The 16,543-nt window shown below is 53.9% G+C and overlaps 1 protein-coding gene across 1 annotated transcript in view; it reads right to left on the bottom strand.

Moving 5' to 3' along the window:
- Positions 1-16,543, bottom strand: part of Ahrr (aryl hydrocarbon receptor repressor) — a 65,652-nt gene that overhangs the window by 34,161 nt on the left and 14,948 nt on the right. Inside the window, exon 3 of the mRNA XM_077791392.1 lies at positions 4,611-4,708. Coding sequence (XP_077647518.1) covers positions 4,611-4,708 — 98 coding nt within the window. The remainder of the gene's footprint in view (positions 1-4,610; positions 4,709-16,543) is intronic.

Here is a 16,543-nt window from a genome sequence, read left to right as displayed (position 1 = left end):
CCCACCTGTTACCTGCTCACCCATCCTCGGTCCCCCATGTCCACCTTGGCTGGCCCCCTATGTCCCCAGCCCCCAGATTCCTCTGTCACTGTCTTGCCAGCACTGTCAGTTATCCCAGGGTTCACTGTGAGCAAAGACATCCCAGGCCAGCAGTAGCTGCCTAGGGGACCATGTGACTCGTGGGTGTAACCTGGTGCCCTAGGAGGACCCCAGATGTGGGCAGTGCAGACTGCCTTCTGTGTATGCCGTAGGGACTGGGGCTTCTTGGCCCTTGGGCCTCTCACCTGGCCCCACTTGAGACCAGGGTTCCACAGTCCCCTCCAAGAACATGCTCAGAATGACCTAAGGACCTCCCCACAGTGCCACCCTGGGAACCCAGCCCTCAAACACAAGGGATCCTTGGGGGACACAACTGAACAATAAGCCACATTCATGCCACAGCACTGGACTAGAATCGGGTGCCAAGAGGCGGCCGATCTTTTGGAGGCTTCAGGAAACCCATTTCCTTGCCTTTCTGTTTCTTGGGGCCACCCACGTTCCCTGGCCCACTCCTTCTTCTTCCACCTGCAAAATCCTGTTTGAGAAGGATGCAGGCGAGAAAGGTCCTGCCCTTCTCAGGATCTGGTGGGCCATCTCCCACCTCAAGGTCTTCCCCCTGGTCACACGGCACCATCCCTCGGACCACACACATCAGTCCCACAGGCGCTGGGGATCAGGACGGGGACACCTTTGGAGTTATGGGTCTGCCGACATCCAATACAAAGTTGCTTACTAAGAAGTAGAAGAAGGAACTCAAGGGAAAGGACAATAAGCAGAAGCTGACTCTGAGGTGACACAAAGGTGAGATTATCAGGTAAGAATTATAAAATAGCAAATGTCATCACACTCCACAAGGTAAAGGTAAATACTCCCGAGACAAGCACACAGAAAAAAAAATCAAGTCTCTACAGAGAAAGAGACTATAAAAAAGATGGGAATTTTAGAACTCACAGAAATATGAAATAAACACTTCACTAGATGAACTCAATAATAGAATGAAGGTGAGAGAGAAAAGAATCTATAAAGTTAAAAACAATTCAATAACAATTATCCATTCTGAGAAAGAAAATATTAGAGAAAAAGAACAGAGCATCAGGAAGCCATGAGGAAATACAGAAAGAGTTAACATCTGTTTCAGCTGAGTTCCTGAAATGGAAGACAAAAAGATGGCACGGTAATTTTTTTGAGAAAAATAGCTGAATTTTCCACAAATTTGGTGAAAGAAATAAACTTATAGGTTCAAAAAGATGAGGGAACCTAAAACAGAACAATCTCTAATATTTAAACAAGATGCACCATAGCTAAGCATTAAAATTAAAACCAAAGAAAAGGAAATAGCTCTAATGGCAACTAGAGAAAAGGAAACATCATTTACAGGGGACAATAATCTGAATGACTCTATTTCTCATCAGAAACCATGGAGAACAAAAGAGAATAGACATCTTTAAAGTGCTGAGAGAAAAGAACCACCTGAGCAGAATTCTATACCCAGCAAAACTGCCAAAGAGCTCATCACCAGCAACTTACACTGTAACAGTGCTCCATGGAGTTCCTCAGGAGGAGGGAGCGCATCAGACATGGAGACGACCTGCAGCCGCAGGACAGGCTCGTCTCGCCTCTTAGGTTTCTTAAAGTACGACTATAGAAAGAAACAGTCATATGATCTGAAGGTTTTCATGTATGTAGAGTCCACCACATAAGGGAAAGGGCAGAGGGGTACCTGGCATGAGGTGTTTAGGTCTTACGTGAAGTGCCAGAATCTTACCTCTAAACGTCAGGTTGGCCATATATTATAATCCTTAGAGCACTTAAGAAATAATAAAATAAAATATACACTCAAAAGCCATAAAGTGGAACACTAAAAAATATTCCCATACCAAAAAGGGACATAACTGATGAAATCGGGGAGACCAAAGATAAAATGCAGCCTGGAGTCCAATAACATCAATGGTCATTCTAATAAAAATGCTCGGAATGTAACAATTAAAAGATAGAGAATGTTAAAAAAAAGATAGAGATTGATTTTCTGGATGCCAGCAATAAATTACAGAAACTTAAAATTTAAAAAAAGTCCATGAATAGTAGCAACAAAAATGCAGAACACTCAGGTGTAAAGCTAGCAGACACACACAGGCCTTCTGTGCTGAAGACACAGAACCCTGGCGGGCCCGAGAGGAGCTGAGTGGTTCAGCACTTTCCCAGCCAAGGCCAGATCCTGGGTTTCAGGCCCAGTGCCACAAAGCCCACCCACCGCCACAAGCCCACCAGAGCCAAGCTGTCATGGAAGCCCCTGGCCCTCAAAAGGCAAGTCCCACCCAGCACAGAACCGAGAACCTATGGCCCTGACTACAGGGGCTCACCGGGCTGTGCAGGCTCCGGCCCCAGCCCTTCCCATCCTATGTCCCTCCCAATCTCCCTCCTCTGCCCGTTCCCACTCAGCACCTGGGTCCAGGTACACACTGGGGTGGCCTCTGGCACTGGCCTTGGAGGAGCCCAGGACTTGGGCCCAAGAGCCTAAAGAATGGGGACCAAATAGCCAGGCCAGGCCCAGCCCCTGGAACCCTGGACAGGCTGAGGGCCCTGCTGCTGAGTCTCGGTCTTGAATCGACAGGCTCTTCACACTGCCCCTGCCCGCTAGGCAGCTTGGAGTCCCGACCCCTGCCAGGAGCCCTCCTTCCCAGTGTCTTTCAGAGGTGGAGGGTCAGGTGGAAGAGTGATGTTGGCGTTTTTGTGGCTTCATTCACTTACTTTGCTGTTTGGGAAGATTCTTAAGTTTCAAAAAGTACCTCTGGCCCCAACATTTGAGAGTCCCTGCACTAGAAATGGGAGGAGGAGGATCCACCCACCCAGTTCCAGTCAGAGCAAATGTCCAGAAACAGAGACACGGAGTCATGGACCCACAAGGTAGAACTGGAACTTGTTCTCTGCCTTCTCCAGTAACTGTTGAACTGCCTTCTGCAAAGCAGAGTGGGGGAACTGGCTCTGACCTGGCTGGCGATGGAGGGTGGGTGGGCTTCCGAGGGCTCCAGGGATCAGGTGGCAGTAGACCCTGACCTCCAGCCTTGGGGCCCCTCCCACCGCTTTCCTGGGGAAAGCTCCCAGGAGGAGGCTCCAAGCATCCCTCAGGCTGCCAGGCAGCAGCACAGAAGCCAGCGAGGCCTGCCTCCCCACTTGAGGCGCCTGGCTTTCAGGTCCAGGGCTTATGGAGGCTCAGGAAAAGGTGGCTGAGCTTCCACAGATGCCCACGGAGTCAGAGGAACCCTGGAAACTGGGAGGACGCGGCTCCTTCCTGTGCTTGACACGGCAGAGGATGTGATTTGTAAGTCCCTCGATTCTCATCAGAGAATCCCCTCGGCAGAGGCCAGGGACCTCGGAGAAACCGCCACCCCGCGTCTCAGATCCCCCTCTGGGCCTGCTGTGTTCTGGGCACCCCTGGGCACCGGGAAGGTCAAGGAACCACAGACACAGGTCAGAGGGCTCCAATGAACCTCGCAGGCAGGACTTGAAGGGGTAGGGCCAGCACAGAGTGAGGACACCTGAACAAGGGGCGCAGGCTGACCCTCGCCAAGTCTGAGACTGGCGCCCGGCCCTCCACAGCCCGCTCCTCTCTGCTTTGTGCAAGTTTCAAACTTCAAGAGAAGCCACGAGGGAAGGAGGCGAGGCCAGTAGGTGCAGCCTCGCCTGAGGGTGCTGGCCTGTCTGTGGGTGGCTCTGAAGATCTAGCACTTGAGGACAGGGTGGGCCTGATGCCTGGGCACTGGGGATGGGTGATCAGATGGCCAGTGCCTTCCCACAGCCCACTCCCCCAGATCCAGCTACAAAGGGTGCAGGGAGCTGCAGAGGGTCCAGGGCTCAGCAGAGCCCACAAGGAGCCCCCCACAGAGATCTGCCCACACCTTCCATCTGCACAGTCACCTGGGGGCACAGCCCAGGCTGGCCCAGCAAATGTGGGGGACAGACGGATACTGCCCACTGGCCCCGAGGCCACCCCCTGGCTCTGCTCCACGTCAGACCCAAGATCCCTCCCACCAGCTCCTGCAGGACCCTGTGGTAGGCCTCGGCCCCCACAGGCTGTTCTCTCCTGCTCCCTGAAGGGGTCACAGACCTGGCAGGACTGGCCCAGGGAGAGCCAGCACCCAGGGCTCAGCACTCCCTCCAGGAAGAGAAAAGCCCAACTTCTGGTGAGAGGAGAATGGCCCCACCTGGCTCTACTGCCAGCCCAGGGGGAACCCACCTGGAGAAGCTCGGTGCTGACTTTTCTGGATGCTTAACTTGGAAAATAAATGTCTTATTTTTTTTATTAGGTTCTGTCTCAGTGACAAGTGACCAGACAAGGAAGAATGAGGAACAGTCCTGATCCAGCAGGTGGGCCATGAGGCCAGGGTGGCTCTGTTCCAGCCTGGGGGCCTGGCCCCAAGAAGCTGCCCACCACCTGCAGACCCCAGCCTAAGCCACCTGGGGACAGTCTCAGGCACTGTGCAAGAGTGAATGTGGGGACTTCAGCTCCTTGTTACTCCAAGGGCCTCCTGCATACCCAGGCTGCACAGGGCCACCGTTCAGTGGGCACTCACCTCCAATAGCAGCCGTCCCTCCTGCACGGGGGACCCTCTGTGTGGACCGTCTCCAGGTGAGGAGGCCCCGGCCGACTGCACGTGTGTCTCCTGCACGGCTGTCAGAGAAGAGAGACAGTGAGCCCTTCGTGAGAACCCAGGCCGCTGTGGATCCTCTTAAGCCACACTTTTCTGGTTTCCCCAGCATTCACCCCATGGTTCTTGCTGGACGTCCAGTCTGGGCTGGGCTGCTACCCTGTACAGGACACACAGAGTTGTCCAGCAGCTCTGGAAAGCCCTACAGTTCTGTGGGGTGGGGGCAGCAGGAACAGGGACCAGGCCCCAGGCAGCATGGGGGACAGAGCCCAGATGGGAAGTGGTCCCTCAGGACCACCTGCCAGCTCTGCTCTCCAGAAGCTGCTCTCAGTCTGCCCTGACTCCAGCACCCTGGATGAAGTCCAGTGTCTGCTACGTCCTGTCTACCACCTAGCTCACAGGGTCCTCACAGCTCCTTCTTGAGACTCAAGCCTTGGTAGACCCCAACATGGCCCCGCCCATGCCCCTCCCAGGCTGGTCAAAGCCCCTTTGTCCCCCTGTGCCCTGCATATTCTCTCTTCCCCTCATCTGGCATGAGCAGGACCGAGACACAGACCAGACAAGGCATGGTGGGAAAGGAAGCCCGAGGATGGGGCCTGGGGGGTGGAAGAGCAGTCTGGGGGTGCCCCTATCGCTTTGGGGTGAGGTCTGAGGGGACTCAGACTCCTTCACAGCCCTGTTGACAAGTGCTCATCTTGGGACACTGCTCTGGCCTCTAACTCCACAGCCAGCATCTTCGCTGCCACCTGGTTTCTGAGGGGCCAGAGGGGCCCAGTAAGGAGCTGGCCCAGGTGCTCAGAGGGTGGATCGCAGGTGGCTACCACTTTTGGCCTTGTAGAAAGGCTGGGGGGGGAAGCAGCCTCCTTCGCCCCTCAGACTTGAGGAGGAGAGCTGCACCTCATTCGAGGGAGCCCTGTCCTCTCGGACAGATGTGACCCCAGGTACTTGTTCTGATCTTAAGATAAATAAACTGGTAACATGGGCACCTGAATCATGCTCCTTTTCCAAAAGGGCAACTGGGGAATCTTCCATTTGGGGACTGGTCCTGGGAAGGACTGTCTCATCTGGTGCCACTCTCATCAGATCTGCCCCCTCTCGCCTGTCAGGGACATCACAGAGCTCTGATTCCAAAGCAGCACCCCGAAGCCCCTTGTTCCTGCATGGAGCCAGGTTCCCATGAAGGTGGGCTGCTGGCTGACTCCACCCCCACTACCCAGGGAGCCCAGCCCAAACAAAAACCAGCCAGCACGGGACGGCACCTTCGGAAGAGACCCACTGCCTGTCCACAGCCCACCTTGTTCTGGAGAGGCTGCAGTGGGCTATGCTGCTGCGAAGAGATAAAAGTGGTGCTTCAATGAAGCTTGCCTCACCTCCCACTCAGGCTGGGCTGGGCTTCTCCCCCATTCTGGAACAAGTGGGGTTCTGCCACTTGCCCACGGTGAGGTTCAGGCCACAGACATTCAGTGCCATGCCTCGATTCCCCCTAGACCTCTGTCCCATGTCCATGTGGAACCCACTGACCATCTCCCTTGGGTTCTCGGCACTCTGGTGTCTAGGGACCAGCACATGGGCATGCTCTGAGCTAGGTAGAAGCACAGGCTCCAGCCCCAGGCCCACCTGCACAGTCTGGGGTCCAGATGCTGCTTGACAGGCCTCCCCATTAGATCTGGGCCTGGCCTCAGGATGGGCTGGAGCATTGAGGACAGAATGAGCCCTCACTCTGCCGAAACTGGGCTGGCCACCTCCACTCCCCCCAGAAGCCACGCTGGGGGAAATGTCAGACCCTCTGGTGCCAGGCGCAGAACCCCCTCGAGGTGAGGCCCTCCGGTGGCCGAGCCCAGGAGATGGTGACATGGTGGCTGCATGGCGGCCTCTCTGGCCTTGGCTCCTACAGCTAATAAGCACTGGATTTCTGTTCACGGCACTAAGTTCCAAGCCACTTTACTTTTAATCCCTTAATAAACCACAAGTTTTTTCTCCCTCGGCGCAGAGTAGGCAGAACGGGGCCCTGGAAGGCAGCCGAGGCCCTGGTATCCCTGAGCCTGTCTCCTCCGCCGTTTCCCCGGGTGCCCGAGTAGAGACGCAGGGGACGCGCGAGTCCGGAGGCCGCCAGCCGGGGCCGCACGGGGCTCGCTCCGGGGCGCCGAGGGGCGGGGCCGAGGGCCGAGGGGCGGGGCCGGGGACCGAGGGGCGGGGCCAGCTCTGCCGCAGGCGGTGCACCCGCAGCTGCCGCCGCCCACGCCCCTCGCGCCCCCGCCGCTGCCGCCGCCCATCGCGTGCCCCGGGCGCCGCCGCTTCCTCCTGCGGCCACGGCCGCGTCACGCGAGGGCGGCTGATCGCGTGCGAGCGGAGCGGGGAGCTGCCGGGGCCGGACGCGGCACCGCCCAGCGAGCCCAGCCTGCGCCGGCGGCTCCTCAGAGCAGGTGTCCCTTCTGGGAGCCAGCGAAGGTGCCGAGGGTCTCTGTGACCCCAGTTAACCGCCTCTGCCCACTGCCATCCTCGCTGTCCGCGGATCCCGGGCAGGGCTGCAGGGAGAGGACGGCCTCGTGGGCCCCCGCAGTGAAAGAGTGGGCAGCCCTCTTGCTGAGCCCCCAGGCTGCATTCCCAGGCCAGAGAGGCGCCATCAGGGCTGGCCCTGGAAACCAGCAGGATTCCCCTGCCCCTGCTGTGCTCAGCCTAAATACCAGCCCACATCCTCCCCCTGCTAAAACGCAGGGGGTGGGTCGGCCAACCACCGACCCCAGGAACTTCAGCCAGGTTGGGTGCTGGAGATTCGCGGGGACACCCCAAGCAGCCCTCCAGCTGGTGCAGAATCACTGGAACCATTCTCACTGGGTTGATTTTTTTTGCATCCCAAAGAGGCTCTTTGGGAATAGCCCGAATGTGAGGAGTTACCATGGAGACAGTTGAAACAGCTGAACCTGCAGCAAGGCAGGGAGGGTTGTGACCTGGACTGGGCCACCCAGTCCTGAAGGTGTCCCACCCTTCCTACCTCCTTGCTGTGAGACCCTTTCTCCATACCCAGGAGACATACCAAGGATACTGTGCCAGGGGGACCATCCCCTCCAGTGGCTACAGAGAGGTCCTGTGCCTCGGCCGGGCCAAGTGTTCTCAGTGAAGGAGAATTGTAAAGACCAAGCCATCTCTGCTTCTGGACAGCGTTGTGATCCCTGGAAAGTGGCAGCCTCCTTGCTCCAGGCTCCCGTGAAACCAGCTCCTGGACCTCAGAGCAGTGTGGGTCAGACAGTCCTGTGGTCACCCTTCCCCACGGTCAGGGATAAGGCTGGACAAGCCAGCTGGAGCAGAGATGTTCCTAATTGTTTATAGGACTGAATAATGTTTATTTTAGATCTTCTACAGATAGAGGAGGGTGCAGGCAGAGCAGGGGGTCCTGAAAAAGAAGGTAGGAAACGAGACAGCAGCAAAGAAAGGCAGACAGACCCAGAACAGAAATGGGGGGTCGGCTCTGCCCCCCATTTGCACTGGAGACTTTCCCTGCCTGATCTGGCCTCTCCTCCATCTGCACCAGGGAGGGGTCTGGCTGGAACTTCAGGCAGGCTTCAGGCTGTAAAGAGCCCTAGCTGCTCATCCACAGAGGCTCTGCACTCAGCTCCACAACCCCCTGGGCAGGAAAGGCAGATGGACCCACTGCCCAGGTCTAGGGTCGAGGGCAGGTGGACAGCGGTGGTGGGTGGTAACAGCTCCATGCTGAGGCCATGCCATGCATCAAGGTTTCACCAGCCCAAACCTGTGAGGGAGGCTGAGGTGTAGGGACAGGTGCACCCAGAGGCCCATGGGACCCAGCCGGCTGTGCTGGTACCTAGCACACACAGCAGTGACCCAGGGCAGAAGCAGCCAAACAGGAGGAAAGCCCCAGACCCCACTTCCACTGTCCACCCTCACTTAGTAGGACAGCAGTTCCAAGAACCAGGGCTTACAGGGACAGGTTCTACAGGATTAGAGTGACCAGGGAAGATGTGACTCCCTCTCATAAAGCTTCCTGAGGTGGCCCGCCACCACAGCCACCCTGGGGACCCCCACTGCAGATAGGATCCCCACAGCAAGAGCCACCTGTCCTTCAGGACATTTGGGTCCACAGGTCCTGCCAAGCCCCTGCTGCACCTTCTGAAACTGGGACACAGGACTTCTGCCACAGGGCCTCATGGACTCAGAAGAGAAGCCCAGGGCCCCATGCCCAATTCTGGTCAGCTGCAGCTTTTGGGAAAGAGGTCCATGTCCACAGAGGCCCTTATTAGATAAGGACCGTGCCCAGTGCCGTGGTTATATGCCAACCCCAGGAAGCATGGGCGCCCACAGAGGAACTTCCCTGGTGTGTCTTAGAGGGTGTTTCTGGAGGAGTCTGAACTGAGTCTAATACAGGAGGTGCAGCTTCCCCAGGGTGGGTGGACACTATCCAACCACGGAGGGCCTGAGGAGAACACAGTGTGGGAAGGGAAGAGTTCTCCCTGCAGCAAGATGCCACTATTTCAGCACTGGCCAAGAGCCTGGGACCTGGTGCTGCGTCTCATCTCTTATGCCACACGCTGGGCAGGTGACCTCTGGGTCAGTTCTTCCTCCCACCACATGGGGAGATCAGACAAGTGTGATGGGGATGTGCCCCCATCACCTGAGCCTGCTGGCAGCCTCCTTTGACACCTCCTGTCCAGGAACCTTGCCAGATGTAGACTGGGGGCCAGGAGGTGGCAAGGCTACCACTTGTCACCTTGGAGGCCATGGCTATGTTCTAGAGTGACCATAAATGTGATGGCAGGTGCCAATGAGAGAGTGAGAGTGGAAATGAGTGTGTGTACACGTGAGTGAGATGATGTGTGTGAGGGTGTGTGTAAATGCTGCATGCCAGTGTGGGTAATGAATGCTATGGCGTGTGAGGGTGTGTGTGTGCACCTGTGAGCACTGTAGATGGTGTGTGAGGGTGTGTGAGAGAGTGTGAGGTTGTGACAGTGTGTGGGTGAGTGTCCACCTGTGAGCACAGTGTAAGAAGGTGTGTGGACACTTGGTGTAAGCAGTGTGAACGTCTGTGTGTTTGAGTGCAATTACTTATTGGGTGCGTGTGAACATGGCAAGGGTGTGTGGGAACTCTGTGGGGTGTAAGAATGAACGGGAAGGGAGGGTCTGAGGAGGGGAAGCACAGTTGTGGGCATGGCTGACTCATGGCAGGGCATGAGTGGCAGCATGAGAGTGCGTGGAGGTGCGTGGAGGTGCTGTGATCCCCACAGCTGTGCCAGGAGGGAAAAGGCACGAGGCCTTCCACAAGCTACAGCTTGTGGGGAAGAGGTTAGAAGAGGCATCAGAAGCCTGGATTCTCTGGGGCAAGAAAAGCACCCGGAATATAAATACACACACTTCCTTCACACAGGGGCAATGCCTAGAAGGCAGGAGCAGAGTCCCAGATGGGCACTGCATCAACCTGCTGCATTTTCTGTAGAAAGAAGTTCCAGATTTTTCAAAATGCGCCAGTGAGTTTTAGAGATTTCTCACTTCCATACAGATCAAAAAGAACCACAAAAGATGCACTTCCTCTGAGGCACCGAGGACCGGGGAACAGCAGCCTGCTGTTAACCATCTCCTGTTAACCACTTTCTCAAGTCACAGCAACCAGAGCTGCAGGGCGTCCTGCAGACGAAATGCACCCTTGCTCCAAGCCCTGAGAAGTTCTGAAAGATGCAACCAAAAATAGCTCTTTGGGGGAAAAAGAGCATTATGTATACACAATGTAGACCCATGTTTCTTCCTGATGTGAAACATCTGTTTTAAGCTAATCATTTGGTCATTCTTGTTCAGTTTCAACAAGAAATGCAAGTTTCAGCAAGACATATCAAGAGAAAGTACATCAGGGTCAGTAAAAGTCAAGAGAAGTTTTGTAAAACAAAACATGACAAAACAAAAAAGTGCCTGCTGAAATCAGATCTTCCAAAGCCCAATACTTATTCCATTAATAAAGCACAGTTCTGAGGTGTGCAGAGGAATGTGCCTGGGTACTGCCCCAGGGCCGAGAGCCGTCCTGAGGCTTCCGCAGGATAGAGCCTCGCTTCACAGGCAAGGATGCCAGCCCACCTTCTTCAGGCGAGGATGCTAGCCCACCTCACATGTACAGGTGCAGACCCTGCCCCACCTGTAAACTTTCATGTCCATGACGATGGTCCAGCTCAGGGGCCAGAGAGAGCAACCGATTTCTTTATAATGAACTTATGAGTAAATTCATAAGTTATATAACCATAAACTTTCCAATAACACTGATGAAGAGTTGGCCTGCCTGTGATCATCCAGGTCTTTGCTTCCTCCCATAAACCTCCCATCAGCCGTCACTGTGGGCCTCCAGCAGCCATAAGAGTTTCACAATGTCACCATGGGAGACACAGCCTGGTGGAGTAGAGTGTTCTGGGGCCTGATGCTGCCAGTGCCTGGACCTCCTAGGGACATGGTCACTCATCCACCCAGGCCCTGGCTCATTTCCTCAGCATCATGGCCAGTCCCCATCTGGGGATCAGCAGGGAATTAGTGACAGCATCCAGCCACTTTAGGCCACGTGTGAAGAGGGGAGCAGGGAGGTCGAGAGGTTCTATCAGGTCTTCTGGGTGGCGTGAGGCTGAGTACATGGCCGAGGTGGCTGCTGCATGTTGGCTGAGTAGAGACTTAAGGAGGAGGCCCTGAGATGGCCGGTCAGAGGTGCCCACGCTCACCCAGCCCCAGAGAACCCAACAAATAAAACACTGCCTTTCAGAGTAAGTGGCTAAGGGAGAGTGCCGGAACTCAGCATGGGGGGTGGGAGCCTGGCAGGACCAGAGTCGTGGAAGGTGGCAGAGAGAGGAGGATGGGGCACATGTCAGTTGTGCCCCAGCCCCAGCAGACACCAGGGACTGGAGTCTGCCTGGACACCAGGGACTGGGGACTGCCTGGAGCACGCAGGGCAGCTCTGCTTTAGAGGAGCTTGCTCAAGATGCCACAGCCATCTTGAGAATGGAGCCTCTGTCCCGGAATCCATGGTGCCCCAGGGGACAGGCTCTTCAGAAAGTGGGAAAACTGGATATACACACACAGAAGGAAGGAAGGCAAGCGAGTGAGCGCAGGAAAGCCAAGGATAGATGCAAAGGAAAAAGGGAAAAAAGAACTAAACCTCACCACTGCAGAAAACCACAAATATGAACAACAAGAGAGACGCAAAGGGACAAAGAATGGACAAACAACCAGAAAACCAGGCAGGAGTAAGTCCTCATCACTAAAACCTTGAACGTAAACAGATTGAATTCCCGAGTCAAAAGACAGAGAGGGCCTGAATACATTCAGACCCAGCTACGTCCTGCCTACAGGAGACTCACTTCACTAGTAAAGACACACACAGACTGGAACGGAAGGGCTGGAAGACAGATTCCAAGTAGACGATCCCCCAAAGTAAGCAGGAACAGCTGCTCGTTTCAGATAAAACAGACTTCAAGCCAAAAACTGTAAAAAGAGAAAAGGAGATAAAGGGAACAATTCAACAAGAGGAAATGACAATCACAAACACATATACAGGGGCTGGGGATGTGGCTCAAGCGGCAGCGTGCTCGCCTGGCATGCGTGCTGCCCGGGTTCGATCCTCAGCACCACATGCAAACAAAGATGTTGTGTCCGCTGAAAACTAAAAAATAAATATTAAAATTCTCTCTCTCTCTATTTAAAAATAATAATACTATACCAATGTTAATTTCTTAAAATAAATAAATAAACACATATACACCCATGCTGAGACACCAGATTATGGAAAGCAGACATTATTAGATCTAGAGGGAGAGAAGGCTCCAAAGCTGTTGTGGTTGTATGACTCCTCACTTTCACCAGTGGACAGACTATCCAGATGGTTAAAACAAAAAACAACAGCGGAGCTAGACCATGGGCCAAACTGACCAAACCCACATTTACAGAGCCCTTCACCACACAGCTGCAGGACACACATTCTTCTCCTCAGGGCCTGGAACATTCTCCAGGGTAGGTCATATGTTGGGCCACAAAACTAGCCTCAAATTTTCAAAAAAATAAGAATCATATCATGTTATCTTCTCTGACCACAATGGAATAAAACTAGAATTCGACAAAAGGAATTTTATAAATTGCCTGAATACATGGAGATTAAACAGCAGGCCGTGGAATGATGGGTGAATGCATAGAGAGATTTTAAAATTTCTTGAAACAATAAACATGGAAACACAACATAACAAAGACCTACGGGAAACAGCAGAAGCCATCCTACAGTCTACAGTGAGGAGCACTCACGGAAAAACAGAAAGATCACAGGTTAACAGGCTGACAATCAGCACAAGGAACCAGGAGAGGAAGACAAATCAAACCCTCAACAAATTAGGAATGGAAGGGACCCCTCAACATGACAAAGCAACAAATGACAACCCACAGCCACCGTCACACTGTGTGTGTCATGCAGGGGAAAAGCCGAAAGCGTTTCTTCCAAGATCTGGAACACAACCAGGATGTCACTCACCAGTCCCACCCAACACAGTGCTAGGAGTCCGGGCAGAGCAGTCAGGCCAGAGAGGGGACAAGGGCACCCACACTGGAAGGGAGGAAGTGGAATCATCCCACTGCAGATGATGCATCTCAGGAATGAGAATCCACCAAACAGTCCATCAGCAAATCAAGCTGCAGGACCCCAAATCAGTACACAAGAAACAACAGCGTTTTCAATAAGAGACTGCTCAAAGAGAAATCAAAAAGTAATCCCTCTCACAATATCACAAAATAAACAAAACACATAGGAATGAATATTGCTAAGGAAGTAAAAGATCTCAACGGTGAAAATTATTAAGCATTAATTTTAAAAAATTATTATAAAGAAAACCAAAAATGGGAGGATTCCATTCTGAATTGGAAGAACTAACGTTGTTTTTTATACACAACCAAAAGCAACCTACAGATTCCATTCCCATCAAAGTACTAATGACATTGTTCACCCAACTAGAAAAACACTCACAAATTTCATATGGACCTACAAAGACCCAGAGTTGCCAAAGCAACCCCAAGAGAGGAGAACAAGCTGGAGGCAACACAACCTGACTTCAAAACACCCTCGCTAAGGCTGGCTCTGGAGGGTCCCCTAAAGGCTGGTCCCTGGGAGGGAATACACAGCGCTGGGGCTTTGGTGACTGGATCATCAGGGCTCTGACCTCGCAGTGACTCAATCCACTGACAGCTGCACGGACAACTGGAAGGTGGTGAGGCTCTCAGTGGTGGAGTGTGGCTGAAGAAAGTGGTCTGTCCGGGTGTTCCCTGGAAGGGCATCTTGTCCCAGCTCTGCCTCCCAGATGCAGGAGCCCAGCAGCCTTCCTCCACCAAGACCTTGTGCCATGATGTCTGCTTCACTTAGTCCCAAAGCAATGGAGTCTGCTGACCATGGACTGAACACTCCAAAATTATGAGCCCAAACAGACCTTTGCCTCCTTAAGTAGCTTATGTCTGGTCTTACAGTCAGAGTGATGGACAGCTCACCATCCCAGTAATGCAGAGCTACAATGGCCAACTCAGCATGGTGCTGGCGGAGAAATAAGACAGACCAAAGAAGCAAAATAGAAAATTCACAAATCACTCCACATGCTTATCTGTGGGCCGATAATCCATACAGACATTGCTCAAAAGAAGACCTATAAAGGCCAAAAGCACATGAAAAAATGTGCAGCAGTGTGGAACAGGGAAAGGCAAGTCAAGCCCCCAGAGCTGTCCCCCACCCAGTAAGGAGGACCTGTCAGAAAGGCAACAATAACCGTGCAGGGAGTGGAGAGTGGGTCTTCTCGCCCCTGCTGGTGGGAGTGCAGAGCGACATCCACCATGGAGACATAGGAGGCTCCTGCAGCTCTGCACTGGCCACCCCCCTAGTGTGCTTGCAGAGGGTCCTGTCACTATGGCAAGGACCAGAACGACATGGCTGCAGAGGGTGACGGGATTGAGAAGACGAGCTGTGAACACGAGGGCACGCTACACAGCCTTCAAAAGGACACCACCGGTCACTGGCGCAACATGGGCTGAACCAGAGGGTGCTGTCGGTGAAAAGCCGAGCACTGAGCACCAGACGCCACGCGTCCTCTTCCACGTGTGAAAGCTGAAATGCTGCCCTCTGGGAAAGAGGCGTGGTGGGCATGGCAGAGAGCAAGCAGACCACAGGGCAGGTGGGGAGGTGGGGACTGTCCCCTTCACTCAGACAACCAGAGAGGATTCTGGAGGAGCTGGAGCCCTGTGGCTCTGACGGCACCACTGACGACGTCACACTCCTGCGTGCAGGTGTCTTGGTACCCATCCATAGGACAGATGTCACATGCTCAGCAGGCACCAGAAGGCCTCAAGAAGGCCGGGGACGGGCAGGAGAGTCACAGGGTCCCTCTCATCAGCACCCAACCCCCAGGCCCTGGAGAGCCTCCTCACACCCACCCAGCCCTGCTCCTGCAGACCCCACATCCCCCCTCGGGATGCATGTGCCTGCCCCGGTCTCGAGGACCACAGCTCTGCATGCCCTCACTGCTCCCTGGGGATGGCCTCTTCCCCTCGAGCCAGGCTGGGTGTCATCACAGTGGAGGGCCCTGGTGACTTCCCCACAACTTCTCAGGCTTTTGCTCCTCCATGGGCTTATTTTATTTAGAGACAGCACCAAGTTAACAATACGAAGCAGCCAAATACCCTTCCCAGACATGCCAACATCCTGAAGCAGAGGCTGGGGTTGCACCAGCCTGCTGGGCTGGCCCTGCCCCTCTGCCCTCTGCCCAGTGCTCCTGGCTGTCATGAACTCCAGGACACTCACTCTGCAGACTGCTCGCCATCACCCCAGAAGGTCCTGCAGTGGCACAGTGTGGACATCCACTCTGGCAGGGTGAAGTGAGACCCCAGAACAACAAATGCTGGGTTCCCCCTGGGTAATTAAGGCCATTAACAGACCCTTTGTTCATGACGACAAAAATCTCATTTCTCACCCACTTTCACCACTGATCTCAGCACCTGAGCATGATTTTGCCTGAGTTTGACTGCAGGGGTCAACCAGTGACCAGCTCAAGTGACCGCTCCTCTCTAACACCATCTCTCCTGGATTTGTTCATTAGCAGTGCGCTGTGAGGAAGAGCTCCTGGTTATTTTACATTCGTTTGTGTCAGTGTGGACTGACGGAGTCCCAACTTATTTACTGGTGGTCAGCCATTGCTACTGTGATTCATCGTAATTCCGGAGTCCACCCTGGCATGACCGTGGCCCCTTCACAATGACACTCTACCACTCTGAGTCCACCTTGCCCTCTGGTGAATGAACTTCTGAGGTCATCTTGTATTTTCCCAATCCATCTTTGGTAGGAGCCCAAAAGCTCTTGTGGCTTTTAGTAGTGTGGGGTCTTTAGAAAGGAAGATCTGCATGTGTGGCAGTCAGCTTGTTGCTGTGATCAGAAGTCTGGACAGAAACGACTCAGCAGAGGAGAAGCTTATTTGTGGCTCACGGTTTCAGAGGTTCAGTCCCTGGTCGCCACCTCCACAGCAGAACATCATGGTGGAAGGGTGTGGTGAAGGAAAGCAGCTCAGGACATGGCAGCCAGGAAGCAGAGAGAGAAAGAGAGAGATGGTGAGAGAGAGAGACAGAGATGTGCCAAGGACAAAATATCAGCCCCAGAGGCATGTCCCCTGTGACCTGCGTTCTCCAGCCACACCCTGCCTGCCTTTCGTGATCACCCAGTTAATCCATGCAAGTGGATTAATCCACTGATTAGGTGACAGCTCTCATCATCTAGTCATTTCATTTCTGAATATTCCTGAATATTTCAATTCTGAAGATTCATTTCTGAATATTCTCTCACATGAGCTTCTGGGGGACACTTCATATCC

Source organism: Urocitellus parryii, chromosome 1 (genome assembly GCF_045843805.1).
Source record: "Urocitellus parryii isolate mUroPar1 chromosome 1, mUroPar1.hap1, whole genome shotgun sequence".
In the NCBI taxonomy this organism is placed as follows: Eukaryota; Metazoa; Chordata; class Mammalia; order Rodentia; family Sciuridae; genus Urocitellus; species Urocitellus parryii.
The sequence above is the reverse complement of the archived record's forward strand: the minus strand, read 5'-3'. Positions and strand labels throughout refer to the sequence as shown.